This window comes from Anomaloglossus baeobatrachus, chromosome 6 (assembly GCF_048569485.1).
Source record: "Anomaloglossus baeobatrachus isolate aAnoBae1 chromosome 6, aAnoBae1.hap1, whole genome shotgun sequence".
NCBI lineage: Eukaryota > Metazoa > Chordata > Amphibia > Anura > Aromobatidae > Anomaloglossus > Anomaloglossus baeobatrachus.
In genome coordinates this window covers 290,533,386-290,550,824 of record NC_134358.1, presented here as the reverse complement: position 1 = coordinate 290,550,824, position 17,439 = coordinate 290,533,386, and the positions used below count along the sequence as shown (strand labels likewise).

Sequence of the window (17,439 nt, the reverse complement as noted above, 5' to 3'; positions counted from 1 at the left end):
CAATTGTGGCATACCTGGGCAATGTGACCTCCTTTCCCCGCAATTCAACACTCGCACGGACACCCTCCCCTTCTGAACATCGACTACCCCTCTGGCCGTTAACACTGTGGGCCAATGCTCTGTGCGCAGGGGCTCTACCACTGCCTGGTAATCTTGTCCACGGGAGCCTACAGCTGCCCTGCACCATATCATCATCTCGCTCTGTGGGGGCACTACAAGGGGGGCCACATCCATTACCCGTACACCACCAATTTCACCTCCAGAAAGATTTACCTGTGGCCGCTGTAGGAGGGCTCGGATCTCACGTTGCAGGACTCTCTGTCGCCCTACTCCTGCAGTGTCAGATAGCTATTGGAGTAAAAACAACACTTCTCCCATACAGTTCTCAGTGACATTTGTTCCCAAAATGATCTTAGGGTTCCGATCACTAGGGTCATTCTGCACGACTGCGAGTCCTTGTTGCGCCAACTCTACCCGGCCCACCTTAATGGTGAACTCCTTGAACCCAATTTGAGTCACTGGTAACCCGTTGATGGCGTAGATGGTAATGCTGTCATCTGGCAGGGTGAGTTCATCATCTAACCAAAACTTCTTATACAGTACATGGAATGGTGGTTACCTGGGAGCCGGTATCAAGAAGTGCAGAGGTCAGGATCCCATCCAGGGTGATGGGAATGATGGGCCGTCCCCCCACATACTGCTCTTGTCTCACCAGTCTGCTGGGCCTTGGGAGTTTATTCCTGGGGATTGGCCCTTGGCCCCAGGGGTTGCCCATTTAAAGGACAGATCCGGGCGTAATGGCAAGTCTTATTACACTTATAACAAACAAGCTGTCCATACCGGTTGCTGTTCCATCCTCTGCACATCGAGGTCCTCCCTCTCATCCAGGGGACATCCTCCGAGCAGTCAGCTAGCTAAATCTTCCCTGCTGGCGTGGCCTTTAGCTTGAGCTGCATCGCCTCCAAGATCCTTGCGACGTCGCTGCTCAGCTGTTGCACCTGTGAAGACAAATTGTTGATTCCACCCACGGGCACTACCGAAGATGTTTATTCCGGCAATGCTAAGGCAGGGGGCTTCACATGTAAAGGAGAAGTGCTGGCTTGCCAAGATGGAAGGGGAGAGTCAGCAGCCTCCGGGGGCTGCAGGGCTTTGATCGCCCGTTCTTTCAAGATAGCAAAGTCTAATGTAGGATGCTCCAGGGCCCACAGGCCTTGCAACAACTGCTCCACAAGCATCTTGTTCCCCTCCTGTTCACCAATATCGTTGATCAGTTTCAGAGTCCGTAACGCTGCTTGCAATCTCAGGGCGTAATCTCTGATACTATCTTGGGGGCACTGTTTGCAGCTGTAAAACCTCATTCTCAGCTCAGCTTCTGTGCAGGTCTCAAACGCAGCTGCCAGCCGCTTAAAGATGGCGGGGACTGAGGTCAGGTCCTCATCAGTTAACGTTTCCACTTCCAATTCAGCGGCGCTTGTCAATTGACTAAGTACCACAGACGCTCGCTGCCGGCCTGTCAGGGCATACATATCAACAACGGTGCAGATCTTCCGCTTGAATCCCTGCAACGCAGGTCGGCCATCATACTGTGGGAGCCAGGCAGCACCAGGCACGTAGGGTAAGGTGATCGGCATGATAGGTACAACCGCCTCAACCCCGGGTGCCGCCGCTCCTGCGGCCGGAGCAGCGCACACTGCCCCCACATTACGCTGGTCTGGTGGGGGTATCGCTGCGATGCTTCCATCGTCCAGCGTGGACATCTTCACATTCACCCTTGGTTTTCACCAGCCACTCACTCTTGTGCTAGGGACCTCTGGGAACTTCACGTTCCTTGCAAACTATCAGGCTTCGGCTTCGCGTGCTTTTGGTCTGGAAGATGGCGTTTTGGCGCAAAAGATGGCGGAAAATGGCGGGAATGGGACTTTTGACACGCAGCTTCGCTTTTCAAGGCGCACGTCACCCAAGTTAGTGGACCCAGTTCGTATCCTGTTTGTGACGCCATAAATTTGAGGTGTGCCGCCCATGCAGTGGATCGAACCGCTCGTATCCGGGGGTGATGATCGTTCGGGGCTCGAGGGTCATCGGATCCGGGGGCTTAGGGCCAACATTCAAATGGAAAGGGAGTTTTTACAGGGGATTTGGTATAGTTCGGGACGCCACCCGTGGTGTGCGGTAATTGGGAGTACCACCGCTGCCATTGGGAGTACCCGGGGTAATGGAGTGGGGCAGCTAGGTGACGTTGCCCTCCACGGGTAGGGGTGGGCCCTGGGACTCTGGTGGGTGATGCGGGGACGCAGTGCAGGGGTCAGTCGGGTACTCACTGAGCAATGAAGCAGACGCTGACAACAGGGTAAACCAAGTCTCTGAACGCCGTCACCTCTCGAGGGGAGCTCGTCCGGGTCCCGTCCCTTGCAGCACTGCCTGTGGTCCGTAACCAGTCTCCTGGCACTAAGTTTTAGATTGTCTGTTGTGGCCCGGTAGCTTGGAGCTGTCCAGGCCCAGCTACCCACTGTGGCTAAGTGGAGGAGCCTGCTCTCAGGAGCTCACGCTTGGGATTTCAGTGGGCTGCTTGCTAGGAAAGCCCTATCCCCCTCGTTGCGCTAATGCCCCCGATCTCTGAGATGGTGGGAACAGTCCATAAAGGCCCCGTTCTCCGCAGGTTAATTTCCGGGTCGCCTGTAGCTTCTCCCCGACCTTAGGGTTCATGTACCCCGTCGTGCCTTCAGTCCCGGACCGGTGATAGGACCAGGCTGCTGACCGTCCTCCTTGACGAGTCCCAGGCACCTAGCCTCAATCCCCTGCGACCTGGGGTCAGACTCCTCTATGTCCAGACCACCGTCTGCGACCTAGTTTACTTCTCCCCTGGGAGCTCCAACTCCCAGCTTCTTCAGAGCTCCTCACAGCTCGAGGGCTACCATTGAACTGACTTGACATCTCCCACCTACCTGTCTGACCCCTAGGTGGGTGGCCCTATTCCTGCTTAAGCAGCCCACTGGTGTGCCTGACAGGTGTGGTGCAAAGTGTATCTAGGATTTGTGAATGCTGATGGAGGCAGTACCATCGGATAGAGAACCAGAACCATGGGGGGTTGAATACTGCACGGGTAGGACAGTTTGTACAGTACCCTGTGACGAGCTGAATAGTCCAGGGGCGTCACACTAGGCACTGACAGAGTCCATGTTGTCACAGTCACCACACTGGGGCACACTCGGGATGTCACCACACTGGGGCACACTCAGGACTTCACCACACTGGGGCACACTTGGGAAGTCACCACACTGGGGCACACTCGGGATGTCATCACACTGGGGCACACTCAGGACGCCACCACACTAGGGCACACTCGGGATGTCATCACACTGGGGCACACTCAGGACGCCACCACACTAGGGCACACTCGGGATGTCATCACACTGGGGCACACTCAGGACGCCACCACACTAGGGCACACTCGGGATGTAATCACACTAGGGCACACTCAGGACTTCACCACACTGGGGCACACTCGGGATGTCATCACACTGGGGCACACTCAGGACGCCACCACACTAGGGCACACTCGGGATGTCATCACACTGGGGCAAACTCAGGACGCCACCACACTAGGGCACACTCGGGATGTCATCACACTGGGGCACACTCAGGACGCCACCACACTAGGGCACACTCGAGATGTCATCACACTGGGGCACACTCAGGACGTCACCACACTAGGGCACACTCGAGATGTCATCACACTGGGGCACACTCAGGACGTCACCACGCCACTCTGCCCAATCACCTGCCATTCTGCAGGCCTCAAGGAACTGTGGCTTACAGAATGAAGAGCGGTAGAGCTGGGCAGCAATGTCTTCCCAGCCTATGGCAGAAATACGATGTGTTTGCTCACGATAGGCCCTCCAATTGAGTGGCCCTTCAGCACCTGCATCTGAGCCCCTCCCCCATAGCTATGGTAAATGTGGGAGATAGGAGGGATAGGTGGATACATAAACCCACAGATAGATGTGAGACAGATGATGGATAGATCACATCAGATATGCCCTGGAGCCCACTACTTTCCCCGTAATATATTACTGGAGGACTAACACTTTATTATTTATCATACAACTATTTTTAGGACCAGTCAGGGCTCCAGACCAAGCTCTGACACCATTCTCAGAAACAACCAGCAGAGGGCAGAATGCGATTAAAAAACAGGGTTTACATTAACAAAGGCGGAAGTGACGTCCTCGGGCAGATTTTCCGGAAGTAGGAAGTAAAGTGTAGAAAACGTGACGGAGGCTGGAGCTGTGGACGTGAGTAGTCACTTACCTGATTATATAGCGATTGTGTTAGCGCTGTCCTGGAGGGCGGCAGGACGGTGTGCGTTATAGAACGGAGGCTCCTGTGCACACATATACTACACCGCCTGTGCGCACAGGACAATATACAGACACTGCGCCGCCTGTGTGCGCACAGGACAATATACAGACACTGCGCCGCCTGTGTGCACAGGACAATATACAGACACTGCACCCCCTGTGTGCGCACAGGACAATATACAGACACTGCGCCGCCTGTGTGCACAGGACAATATACAGACACTGCACCGCCTGTGTGCGCACAGGACAGTATACAGACACTGCGCCGCCTGTGTGCGCACAGGACAATATACAGACACTGCGCCGCGCTGTGTGCACAGGACAATATACAGACACTGCACCCCCTGTGTGCGCACAGGACAATATACAGACACTGCGCCGCCTGTGTGCACAGGACAATATACAGACACTGCGCCGCCTGTGTGCACAGGACAATATACAGACACTGCACCGCCTGTGTGCGCACAGGACAATATACAGACACTGCACCGCCTGTGCGCACAGGACCATACCTCCCAACTTTTAAAGAAGGAAAAGAGGGACAAAGTTTGCGGCGCGCGTAGCGCGCCGCGGCAAATTTTTAGGCCACGCCCCCTAACCACACCCATTTCACAGTCACGCCCATATCCACTCCCCATCCACACCCATTCAGCACAAACACGCAGGCAGCCGGCGGGCCTCCAGCACGGACACGCAGGCAGCCGGCGGGCCTCCAGCACGGACACGCAGGCAGCCGGCGAGCCTCCAGCACGGACACGCAGGCAGCCGGCGGGCCTCCAGCACGGACACGCAGGCAGCCGGCGGGCCTCCAGCACGGACACGCAGGCAGCCGGCGAGCCTCCAGCACGGACACGCAGGCAGCCGGCGGGCCTCCAGCACGGACACGCAGGCAGCCGGCGGGCCTCCAGCACGGACACGCAGGCAGCCGGCGGGCCTCCAGCACGGACACGCAGGCAGCCGGCGGGCCTCCAGCACGGACACGCAGGCAGCCGGCGGGCCTCCAGCACGGACACGCAGGCAGCCGGCGAGCCTCCAGCACGGACACGCAGGCAGCCGGCGGGCCTCCAGCACGGACACGCAGGCAGCCGGCGGGCCTCCAGCACGGACACGCAGGCAGCCGGCGGGCCTCCAGCACGGACACGCAGGCAGCCGGCGGGCCTCCAGCACGGACACGCAGGCAGCCGGCGGGCCTCCAGCACGGACACGCAGGCAGCCGGCGGGCCTCCAGCACGGACACGCAGGCAGCCGGCGGGCCTCCAGCACGGACACGCAGGCAGCCGGCGGGCCTCCAGCACGGACACGCAGGCAGCCACAGTGAGGCGGCCGGTCGCCCGCACAGTGAGGCGGCCGGTCGCCTTCACAGACAGGCGGCCGGCCGCCTTCACAGACAGGCGGCGGGCCGCCCGCACAGAGAGGCGGCCAGCCGCCCGCACAGAGAGGCGGCCGGCTGCCCGCACAATGAGGCGGCGGGCCGCCCGCACAGACAGGCGGCGGGGGGCGCCCGCACAGACAGGCGGCAGGGGGGCGCCCGCACAGACAGGCGGCAGGGGGGCGCCCGCACAGACAGGTGGCAGGGGGGCGCCCGCACAGACAGGCGGCAGGGGGGCGCCCGCACAGACAGGCGGCGGGGGGCGCCCGCACAGACAGGCGGCGGGTGGCGCCCGCACAGACAGGTGGCGGGCCGACCGCACAGACAGGTGGCGGGCCGACCGCACAGACAGGCGGCCGGCCGACCGCACAGACAGGCGGCCGGCCGACCGCACAGACAGGCGGCCGGCCGACCGCACAGACAGGCGGCCGGCCGACCGCACAGACAGGCTCCGGCCGGGGGTGAGGGGGGAGGGAGGGAAATCAGCGCTGGGGAGATTAGTTTACTGTACCAGCAGCAGCACAGGCAGCGCTCCTCTCTATGCCACGTCTACTAGGATGGTAGGAGGGAAAAGCAGGGAGGTGGAGAGAGAGTGGGTGGGCGGAGCCCGGGAGCCGGCCGTCCCGCCCGTGGCAACGGGACAAACAACGTAAAGCGTGAAAGTCCCGCTGTATCCGGGACGGTTGGGAGGTATGCAGCATGTTAGAATGTGTACATAAGATCCCGCTGGTGGTGGCCGCAGCTTATAGGCCCCAAATCTGGTGACAGGTTCCCTTTAAAGTGAACCTGTCAGGTGCAATATGCACTCAGAGCCAGGAGCAGTTCTGGGTGTATATTGCTAATCCCTGCCTAACCGTCCCTGTATACACTAGCATAGATAAAGAGATCAAGAACAAATATTTTTAAAGATCTTATATCTTATGCTAATGAGCGCGGGGACTAGTCCGAAGGGCGTTACTTCACTTGGCTAGTCGGCTCGCATAGCATGTTAGCATGTTATTACGCCCCTGTGTGAGTACTAATACGCTATGTGAGCCGACTAGCCAAGTGAAGTAACGCCCTTGGGACTAGTCCCCGCGCTAATTAGCATAAGATATAAGCTCTTTAAAAATACTTTTTCTATAGATGCCTTTATCTATGCTAGTGTATACAGGGACGGTTAGGCAGGGATTAGCAATATACACCCAGAACTGCTCCTGGCTCTGAGTGCAGATTGCACCTGATAGGTTCCCTTTAAAGGGAAACTGTCACCAGAAATTTAGCAAAAAAAATAAAAGATTCCCCTCTGCAGCTCCTGGGCTGCATTCTGGAAAGGTTCCTGTTGTTATTGTGCCCACTTTGAGACCTAAAAAAATACTTTATGAAGTCTTACCTTTTTGTATGCAAATCTGTTTTTATGGTCACGGGGGCGGGCTGCCTGGCGTCCGTTATTCCCCCTCCTGCCGTTGTACGCCGTCCCCCATTGCTCATTTCCATACATGAGGACGCCTTCCTCATGTAACTGTCCTCCTGAAGTTTTGTGCATGCCCAGTGCCACTCTCGCGGGACTGAGCACTGTGCAAAGTGTGAACGCTTTTGAGGTGATTGCGCAGGCGCGAGATTATGGGCGGCGCTGTGATTGTCATCAGCAGCGTCATCCAAGTACCTGCCCATAATCTCGTGCCCGCGCTTCTCACTCTGCCTCCACCGTTATGCGCAAGCACTGGCCATATGAACCACGTTACCTATTACCATGGGCGCGAGATTATGGGCGGCGCTGTGATTGTCATCAGCAGCGTCATCCAAGTACCTGCCCATAATCTCGTGCCCGCGCTTCTCACTCTGCCTCCACCGTTATGCGCAAGCACTGTCCATATGAACCATGTTACCTATTACCGTGGGCGCGAGATTATGGGCGGCGCTGTGATTGTCATCAGCAGCGTCATCCAAGTACCTGCCCATAATCTCGTGCCCGCGCTTCTCACTCTGCCTCCACCGTTATGCGCAAGCACTGTCCATATGAACCATGTTACCTATTACCGTGGGCGCGAGATTATGGGCGGCGCTGTGATTGTCATCAGCAAAGTCATCCAAGTACCCGCCCATAATCTCGTGCAAGCGGTAATAGGTAACATGGTTCATATGGCCAGCACTTGCGCATAACGGTGGAGTCAGAGGGAAAAGTGCGGGCACGAGATTATGGGCGGGTACTTGGTTAACGCTGTTGATGACAATCACAGCGCCGCCCATAATCTCGTGCCTGCGCAATCACCTGAAAAAGCGTTCACATGCGCAAATCTTCGGGAGGACAGTTACATGAGGAAGGCGTCCTTGTGTATGTAAATGAGCAATGGGGGACTGCGTAAAGCGGCAGGAGGGGGAATAACGGACGCCAGACAGCCCGCCCCCGTGACCATAAAAACACATTTGCATACAAAAAGGTAAGACTTCATAAAGTATTTTTGTAGGTCTCAAAGGGGGCACAATAACAACAGGAACCTTTCTAGAAGCAGCCCAGGAGCTGGAGAGGGGAATCTATTACTTTTATTGTGAAATTTCTGCTGACATGTTCCCTTTAACTGGTAGGGCAGCCAGGATAAAGCAGAGCTGAAGTTGTTGGGAAGCTAGGACCCAGCAGCTCTGCTCCACAGGCAGGAGACCACTGATCGGTAAGCTAATAGAAGCCTGCAGATGTCACTCTGCATAGGTTATTACTGGCCAGTGCTATCTGCAGGAGAGAGAAGTGCTGATTGCACGGTCTCCTCAGCTTCCTGACTCCCCGCGTGTCTGCAGCAGTGAGAAGCCGCACACGGGGAATCAGAGAACAGCTGCAGACAAACGCAGGCTCCAGGACTGGGGGGGTCGGCTCTGGGGGAGGGGGGATCGCTCTGCTGCAGGGGGGGGTCGCTCTGCTGCAGGGGGTGATTCATACCTCAGCAGCAGTCACAGGAGTAGGTGCGCGGTCGGCTCTGTAATGAATAGAAGGGAGAAACAGCGAGGCGGGGCTACAGTGGGTGGGTGGAGCCCGGGATAAACAGCGTCACGGGCGGGACCCGGGATCAAAGGCTCAGAAGAGGGACTGTCCCGCTGTATCCGGGACGGTTGGGAGGTATGCACAGGACAATATACAGACACTGCGCCGCCTGTGTGCACAGGACAATATACAGACACTGCGCCGCCTGTGTGCACAGGACAATATACAGACACTGCGCCCCCTGTGTGCGCACAGGACAATATACAGACACTGCGCCCCCTGTGTGCGCACAGGACAGTATACAGACACTGCGCCCCCTGTGTGCGCACAGGACAGTATACAGACACTGCGCCCCCTGTGTGCGCACAGGACAATATACAGACACTGCGCCCCCTGTGTGCGCACAGGACAATATACAGACACTGCGCCCCCTGTGTGCGCACAGGACAATATACAGACACTGTGCGCCCCCTGTGTGCGCACAGGACAGTATGCAGACACTGCGCCCCCTGTGTGCGCACAGGACAATATACAGACACTGCGCCGCCTGTGTGCGCACAGGACAATATACAGACACTGCGCCCCCTGTGTGCGCACAGGACAGTATACAGATGCTGCGCCGCCTGTGTGCGCACAGGACAGTATGCAGACAATGCGCCGCCTGTGTGCGCACAGGACAGTATGCAGACGCTGCGCCGCCTGTGTGCGCACAGGACAGTATGCAGACGCTGTGCCCCCTGTGTGCGCACAGGACAATATACAGACGCTGCGCCGCCTGCGAGCGCACAGGACAATATACAGACGCTGCGCCGCCTGCGTGCGCACAGGACAATATACAGACACTACACCGCCTGTGTGCACAGGACAATATACAGACACTACACCGCCTGTGCGCACAGGACAATATACAGACACTGCGCCGCCTGTGTGCACAGGACAATATACAGACACTGCGCCGCCTGTGTGCACAGGACAATATACAGACACTGCGCCGCCTGTGTGCACAGGACAATATACAGACACTGCGCCCCCTGTGTGCGCACAGGACAATATACAGACACTGCGCCCCCTGTGTGCGCACAGGACAGTATACAGACACTGCGCCCCCTGTGTGCGCACAGGACAGTATACAGACACTGCGCCCCCTGTGTGCGCACAGGACAATATACAGACACTGCGCCCCCTGTGTGCGCACAGGACAATATACAGACACTGTGCGCCCCCTGTGTGCGCACAGGACAGTATGCAGACACTGCGCCCCCTGTGTGCGCACAGGACAATATACAGACACTGCGCCGCCTGTGTGCGCACAGGACAATATACAGACACTGCGCCCCCTGTGTGCGTACAGGACAGTATACAGATGCTGCGCCGCCTGTGTGCGCACAGGACAGTATGCAGACAATGCGCCGCCTGTGTGCGCACAGGACAGTATGCAGACGCTGCGCCGCCTGTGTGCGCACAGGACAGTATGCAGACGCTGTGCCCCCTGTGTGCGCACAGGACAATATACAGACGCTGCGCCGCCTGCGAGCGCACAGGACAATATACAGACGCTGCGCCGCCTGCGTGCGCACAGGACAATATGCAGACGCTGCGCCGCCTGCGAGCACTTGTCGCTTCCTATGGATTGAACATTCCCAGACTCCCCCTACTGGTGGCCAAATAGTGAAGATTCATGTTGACTGTGACCAGACAGGAGCCCTTTTAGGGAATGTACACACAATGTCACCAGATTTCTCCCCTATAACCTGCAGCCACCTCCAGTAAACCCTTATTTACAGATATCTAGGATACTGCATATAAAAGCCCAGGCTCTCTGTATAACATCTTTTATTATACTCACCTGCGGGGGCGGTCCGGTCCGATGCACGTTGCTGGTCTTGATCCGGCACCTCCTCTTTTCTTGCGGTCATCGTACTTTCTTCCTGTGTGTGGATAACATGTCCTACATCATCCACAGAATCCTCCATTGCGTTCCTGGGCATGTGCACTTCTCGCCGCCCTGCATTCGGGAAGAGCAAAGTTTTATAATGATTAGGGAAAGGTCAAACAGCGCTACAATTCTTTAGTCTGCCCTTAGCAGGGTAGAGAGAAGTGCTCGTGCGCAGGACCGCAATGGAGTACACTATGTGGATGACGTAGGATGTGTCATCCACACGAAGCAAGTAGGAGGATGGTGACTGCAAGAGGATAGGAGGCGCTGGACCGAGACCAGCGACTGCCATCAGACCGGACCACCCCGCAGGTGAGTTTAATAAAAGACGTCTTTCCCTTCCCCATGACAGCACCACCAAAGAGAGGTCCGTCCATCCAAGAAAAGGAAACCCCACTAAAATAGAAAGGCAGCACCTCTCCTCTTCATCAGTTCGGTTTCCTATCCTAGATGGAAGATCTCATAGCTGGCGGCTTAAAGGGAACCTGTCAGGGGCAATATGCACCCAGAACCACGAGCAGTTCTGTGTGTATATTGCTAATCCCTGCCTAACTGTGCCGATATACACTAGCATAGATAAAGAGATCTTTAGAAAATGTATTTCTAAAGATCCTTTATGATATGCTAAGGAGGCCAGGGACTAGTCACAAGGGCGTTAGTTTCTCCGCTCATTCCGCCCTCTCAGTATGGTAGTACACCCACAGAGGCCTGCTAACATGGTATTCAATGCAGCATCAACAGCAGTGACGCACGGACCTATGTCCGCTGTGACCGATCATCTGAATGTGCGGCACTTCAGGTCATGCGCAGTATGAAGCCGGGTGTACGCTTCAGAGAGGTCTAGTGCGCATGACCTGAAGTGCCTGGAGATCACAATTACAGAACAATGTATGATCACTTGCTTTTTTCCAGAAATAATGTAATCTACATTGATCAACATCTGAATGTTTGTTTTTTTTTTTTTTTTGTAAGAGATACACCATGTCACTAGAACAGTGTCTTACAACAGATCCAAAGGTTGTCAACATAGAACCTTTATTTTGCCCTGAACGTTATGATCATAATTATAGAACAGCAATGACTGTAGCACAGAGAAAGATAACTACTAGTGATGAGCGAGTACTAAAATGCTCGGGAGCTCGAGGCTCGGGCCGAGCATCTCAAAATACTCGTGTACTCGGCCCGAGCACCGAGCCCAATGTTATCCTATGGGAGACCCGAGTATTATTCTGAAATGACCCCCAGCAGCATGTAGAAACCATAAAACTGTAAATTAAAAAAAAAAACGTGCGTGTGTGTGTAAGCGTGCATATATATATATACACGCGGAGTGGAGTGCGGGAGGGGCCGTAGCCGAGCGGGGAACTGTCGGGCTAAAGGCACAGTCACGCTGTGCGGGCTGGCCAATCACTGCAATTCCACAACAGGGCTGTGGCATTGCAGTGGTCTGCCAGCCAATCCCTGCATAAGGGATGGCTGTAAAAAGAGCGCCAACATGAAGACCACGAGTACAGCACGAGTATCGCGAGATTACTCGGTCCCCGCCGAGTAGCCCGAGTACATTGATACTCGTGCGAGTACCGAGTAGTAACAAGCATACTCGCTCATCACTAATAACTACATTTTCTGAAGGTAACGAGAGTCACCAATCACTGGAAAGTGTACAGGTCTTTGCTTTGAATGACTTAAGCACATCTGCGGCCACAGGACATCACTAGTCTCTCACACTGCTCTGGTGTGATTTTGGTCCACTCTTCTTCCAGTCTCTTCCACAGTTCTTTCACTATTCTAGGTTTCTTGCCATAACTTTGTCACCAAGGATTTTCCAGAGGTTTTCTATTGGGTTTAGATTAGGACTCTGGGCTGGCCATTTCATTGTTTCAATGTTTTTTGTTTGAAATAACTGCTTTACCCGTTTTGCTGTGTGACAGTGGGCATTGTCCTGCATGAAAATTGCTGGCTGAGTGATGAACCCAAGTAAGAAACCAGGTGTTCTTGAAGAAGGTTCTCATACACACTTGCATTCACTCTGCTATGTAGCTGTTTGAGAGGTCCAACTCCTGCTGCAAAAAAGATTACCTAAACAATGACACTTCCACCACCGTTCACTAACTTCTTAACAGACTTTGGATTCTGTCTTTCCCCAGTTTGTCAACGAACATAATGTTTCCCATCAGACCCAAATATATTAAACTTGCTTTCATTACTAAAATGAACTGTGGACCACTTCTCCTCTGTCCACACAACATGCTCCTCACCAAAGGTGAGTCTAGCCTAGATTCTTTCTGGTAATGAGAGGTTTGATTACTGCAGAGTGGGCTTTCAGTCCAAATGTTCTTAAACCTCGTGACACTGTATGACGAGAGAGATCCTTACCCTGTTCAGTGCTGAAATAATAATAATTACCGAGATTATGGGCGGGTACTTGGATGACGCTGGTGGTGAATGTCACCACCAGCGTCATCCAAGTACCTGCCCATAATCTTCCGCCTGCGCAATAACATTACTGACGCTCGCGATTTGAAAACAGTACTCAGTCCCACGATAGTGCCACTGCACATGCGCAAGACTTCAGGAGCACTGCGGAACATGAGGGTGGCGGCCTCATCTATGTAAATGAACACTGGTGGACGGTGAACAGCGTCAGGAGGGGGAATAACTGTCAAAATACAGCCCGCCCACTGGCAAACCTCATTACCATACCAAAAGGTATGATTTTATAAAGTTATTTAGGTCTGAAAGGGGGGCCAGTAGCAAGATGAACCTTTATAGAATGCAGCCCAGGAGCTGCAGAAGGGGATTCGTATAGTTTCATAGTGAAAATTCTGGTGACAGGTTCCCTTTAAGTAGAGCTCCCCCTTCAGGCCTGGGGTGGAAGTGTTGTATGTGAGTACTTCCAATGTGGAAATCCCTTACTGCACCAACCAGATGTTACCGTGGTTACACAACCGCAGGGTGCCACACAGTATTCTTGGATCTACCAACTTCTCTTGCTATGGCTGATAGGGTCTTCCCTTTGGCCTAACGGTTTCAGTCATTTTGGAATGGCACACCATTTTTGCAAAGTCAATGCAATCTGGAAAGTTAGGCCCTGTGTCCACGGGAGAAAATACTTGTGGAATTTTCTGCACATATGTCCGTAGGTTCACACAGCAGCTACCCGGAATCCGCAGCTATTTATTTTTGCGAATTTTTTGCTGAAAACGTGTGGAATTGGAGCGTTATTCCTGCGGATTTCCCCCCTGTATCTCCATAGTAGAAAGGCAGGAAATCTGCAGGAATAATTGACATGCAGTTTTTTGCAGCTGCGGGACATCCGCATCATTTTCCGCAGGTGCAAAATCCGCAGCATTGAAACAGCACTCCCCAAGTCCCATAGGATAACATGGGGAGTGTCTGTACTTACGCAAACCTGCAGATTTATCTGGAAAATCTAGAAAATCCGCAGGTATTTTCTCCTGTGGGCACAGGGCCTTAAGGGGGCTTTACACGCTGCGACATCGCTAATGCGGAGTCGTTGGGGTCACGGAATTGGTGACGCACATCCGGTCGCATTAGCGATGCCGTTGCGTGTGACACCGATGAGTGATTTTGCATCGTTGCAAAAACGTGCAAAATCGCTCATCGGTGACATGGGGGTCCATTCTCAAAAATCGTTACTGCAGCAGTAACAATGTAGTTCGTCGCTCCTGCGGCAGCACACATCGCTCCTGTGATACCGCAGGAACGAGGAAGCCCTCCTTACCTGCCTCCCGGCCGCTATGCGGAAGGAAGGAGGTGGGCGGGTTGTTACGTCCCGCTCAGCTCGTCCCCTCCGCTGCTATTGGGCGGCCGCTCAGTGACGTCGCTGTGACGCCACACGGACCGCCCCCTTAGAAAGGAGGCGGTTCGCCGGTCACAGCGACGTCGCTGGGCTGGTAAGTATGTGTGACGGGTCTGGGCGATGTTGTGCGGCACGGGCAGCGATTTGCCCGTGTCGCACAACAGATGGGGGTGGGTACCCACACTAGCGATATCGGGACCGATATCGCAGTGTGTAAAGTAGCCTTTAGGCTGCCAGTTACATTGGGTTTGTCAGGTAATTAAGGAAATTAGCACCAGGTGCCAGATTAACACCAATAACTTGCAGGTATCTGAATGTGTTCTTTAATTTTGATCAGTGTTTTTTTTACATTTATCTCATTTACATTTTTATTATGTGCTTTGGAATAAATTCAATGTATGAAATAAGCTTTAAATATTGTTGGTTTACTCAGGTTAGGATATAATCACAGGAATACAGAATGACCTTAACATTTAGGAATTTGTGTGTTCTCTAATATTCATCTCCCACGTATATAGACCTTTGCACCGTCGCACATCTCAGATTTGCTTACACATGTACATATCCTAAAAATGTTGTCATTTGTTTTCCAGTTGTCAAGAAACCAGACTTGGGTACAAATGGCTTCGTACACCTGCATCACATGCCGAGTAGCCTTTGCCGACCCTGATATTCAGAGAGCTCATTACAAGACTGACTGGCACAGATACAACCTGAAGAGGAAAGTGGCCGACATGCCCCCAGTAACAGCAGACAATTTCCAAGAACGTGTTTTGGCCCAAAGAGCCGTTGTGGAGGAGCAGAGTAAGGAAACAGCCACCTACTGTACTGCGTGCTGCAAAAGGTTTTCTACATTCAATGCCTATGAAAACCATCTGAAATCCAGGAAGCACTTGGACCTTGAGAAGAAGGCAGCAGAGGCAATTGCCAAGAAGGTTGAGATGCTAAATGAGAAGAACCTAGAGAAAGGCATCAGGGCAGAGAATGTAGACAAAGATGCCATGAATGAAGCCATACAGCAGGCTGTCAAGTCACAACCATCCTCCTCTCCCAAAAAGAAAGCCAGCCTATGTCAAGAAAGGGAGGTGGCTGTTCCTGGCAAACCAGAGCAACAGGTGAGGGTACGGCCTGACAAGCCACCCAGGTTACAATGGTATGAAGACCAAGCCAAGAAACTGGCAGTCCAGGATGATGATGAAGACTCTATGGAGGAGCAAGAAGGTAATGCCCAGGGACTGGTATGCATTCATATAACTTCAAGTAACTATTAGAATTTGACCTTATGTATCTTGGCGTAGGGAACCCTATTAGGAAATGGGGGGGTCTCTTCAGATCCTTTATATATGAGCCAGAGCGGTCATTTGCAGAGCCGGAACTTTGAGGGGGAGCCTCTGAATACTGCTATTTACTTTAAAGCGTAACTATGTTTTAATTTTTATCTAATAATGTAGCGCAAACGATTTTAAGAAACTTTAAATATACTTTTATAATTCAAATCAAGAAGTAAACCTTCTGGAAGATGTCCGCCTAGACTTTTTCTGAACCAGACATCAGCTCATTGTCAGGGAAAATCCGTCTTCACCTCCACACACACACTGAATACGGCCTTCTGGTAGGGGCGGAGCTTATACAGTGTGTGAGCTCCCAGCAGCAGCTGATGCAGGGTCTGTTTACCTCAGGCTACAGCACAGTGCTGAGCTCTGCCAGGGTGTCAGGACAATCTCCTCTGCCCTTCCTCACACAAACCTATCTGGTCTGTCTTCCTGCTCTGCTTGGCTGCTACTGGCTTGGCACACAGCCCCCCTGCACTGTGCACACAGCCTCACAACCCCCCCCCCCCCCCCCCCAACGTGCCAAAGAATCTCTGTTGTCACTTAGCTCCTGCTAACATGGCACTTCTCAGCTGCTGCCTCCTGGGTTGTCGGACTATGATGCAACTTCATCCAATGCCTCAGTACGCTTCATAAATATATTATGCGGCACAGACTACACCTCTGTCCAGCAGTCCATACTCTGCTAACATTAGAGACATATATGGTTTAGGTAGATAGATCTATCTATGCTATTGATTTACTGTATATCTTTTTCTTTCTCTAGGTCTATTATTTCTATTATATATGTCACTTATCTAACTGAGACATAGATAAAATATAGATGCAGAGAGAAATAGGGATACAAGGGGCTTCTGATAAGTCTTTGGCTTTAGCCAGAAAGAAACGAGATAGGATGATGAAACTTTACATTTATTCCACATACTCTCCACTGATTTCAACACACTTCTTACATCGGTATTCCAAGTTCTGTAAGCCTAGCAAAAAGATGGATTTCGGTTGTGCCTCAAACCAGGTATCTCTAGCAGCTATGGCACCAAAAATGGTGTGAAATTTGGTACCCTTGAGGTGTTTCTTCAGGTTTGGAAACAGATGATAGTCAGAGGGAGGTAGATCTGGTGAATAAGGTGGGTGGTCAACCAGCTGGAAGCCCAGCTCTGCGAGTTTTGTCGTAGTTAACTTGTGCAATGTGAGTTTAGGAGTTGTCTTGCAGGAATAAGATTCCTTTGGACACCTTGACGCACCTTTTGGCCTTCAGAGCTACAATCTATTGGTCCAAAAGTTCAATGTAATACCTTACATTGATGGTGGAACCCTTTTGAAGGTAGTCCACTAGCAGCACGTCCTCCTTATCCCAGAACACAGACACCATCACCTTTGTGGCTGATTTTTGCACCTGAACTTTGGACGAGGAGAACCACTGTACCTCCACTCTTTTGTCTGCACCTTGTTTTCAGGGTCATACAAATAAATCCAGGTCTCATCCATAGTGACCAGTCGATCCAGGAAGTTCTTATCAGTCCGGAAACGCTGACAAATGGACCGGGAAGTTTTCACTCGCATGCTTCTCTGTTGTCAAACATTTGGGGATCCACTTTGCAGATAGATTCCTCATGTCCAAATGTTCATGGATAATGACACAAACACGTTCACGGGAAAGCCCCATGAT

At 53.1% G+C, this 17,439-nt stretch overlaps 1 protein-coding gene across 1 annotated transcript in view; it reads left to right on the top strand.

The window, feature by feature from the left end:
• Window positions 1-4,213: 4,213 nt before the first annotated feature.
• Window positions 4,214-17,439, top strand: part of ZNF622 (zinc finger protein 622) — an 87,159-nt gene continuing 73,933 nt past the window's right edge. The window contains exons 1-2 of the mRNA XM_075316505.1: window positions 4,214-4,292; window positions 15,033-15,660. Of these exons, the coding sequence (XP_075172620.1) occupies window positions 15,060-15,660 (601 nt within the window). The 5' untranslated portion in view covers window positions 4,214-4,292; window positions 15,033-15,059. The remainder of the gene's footprint in view (window positions 4,293-15,032; window positions 15,661-17,439) is intronic.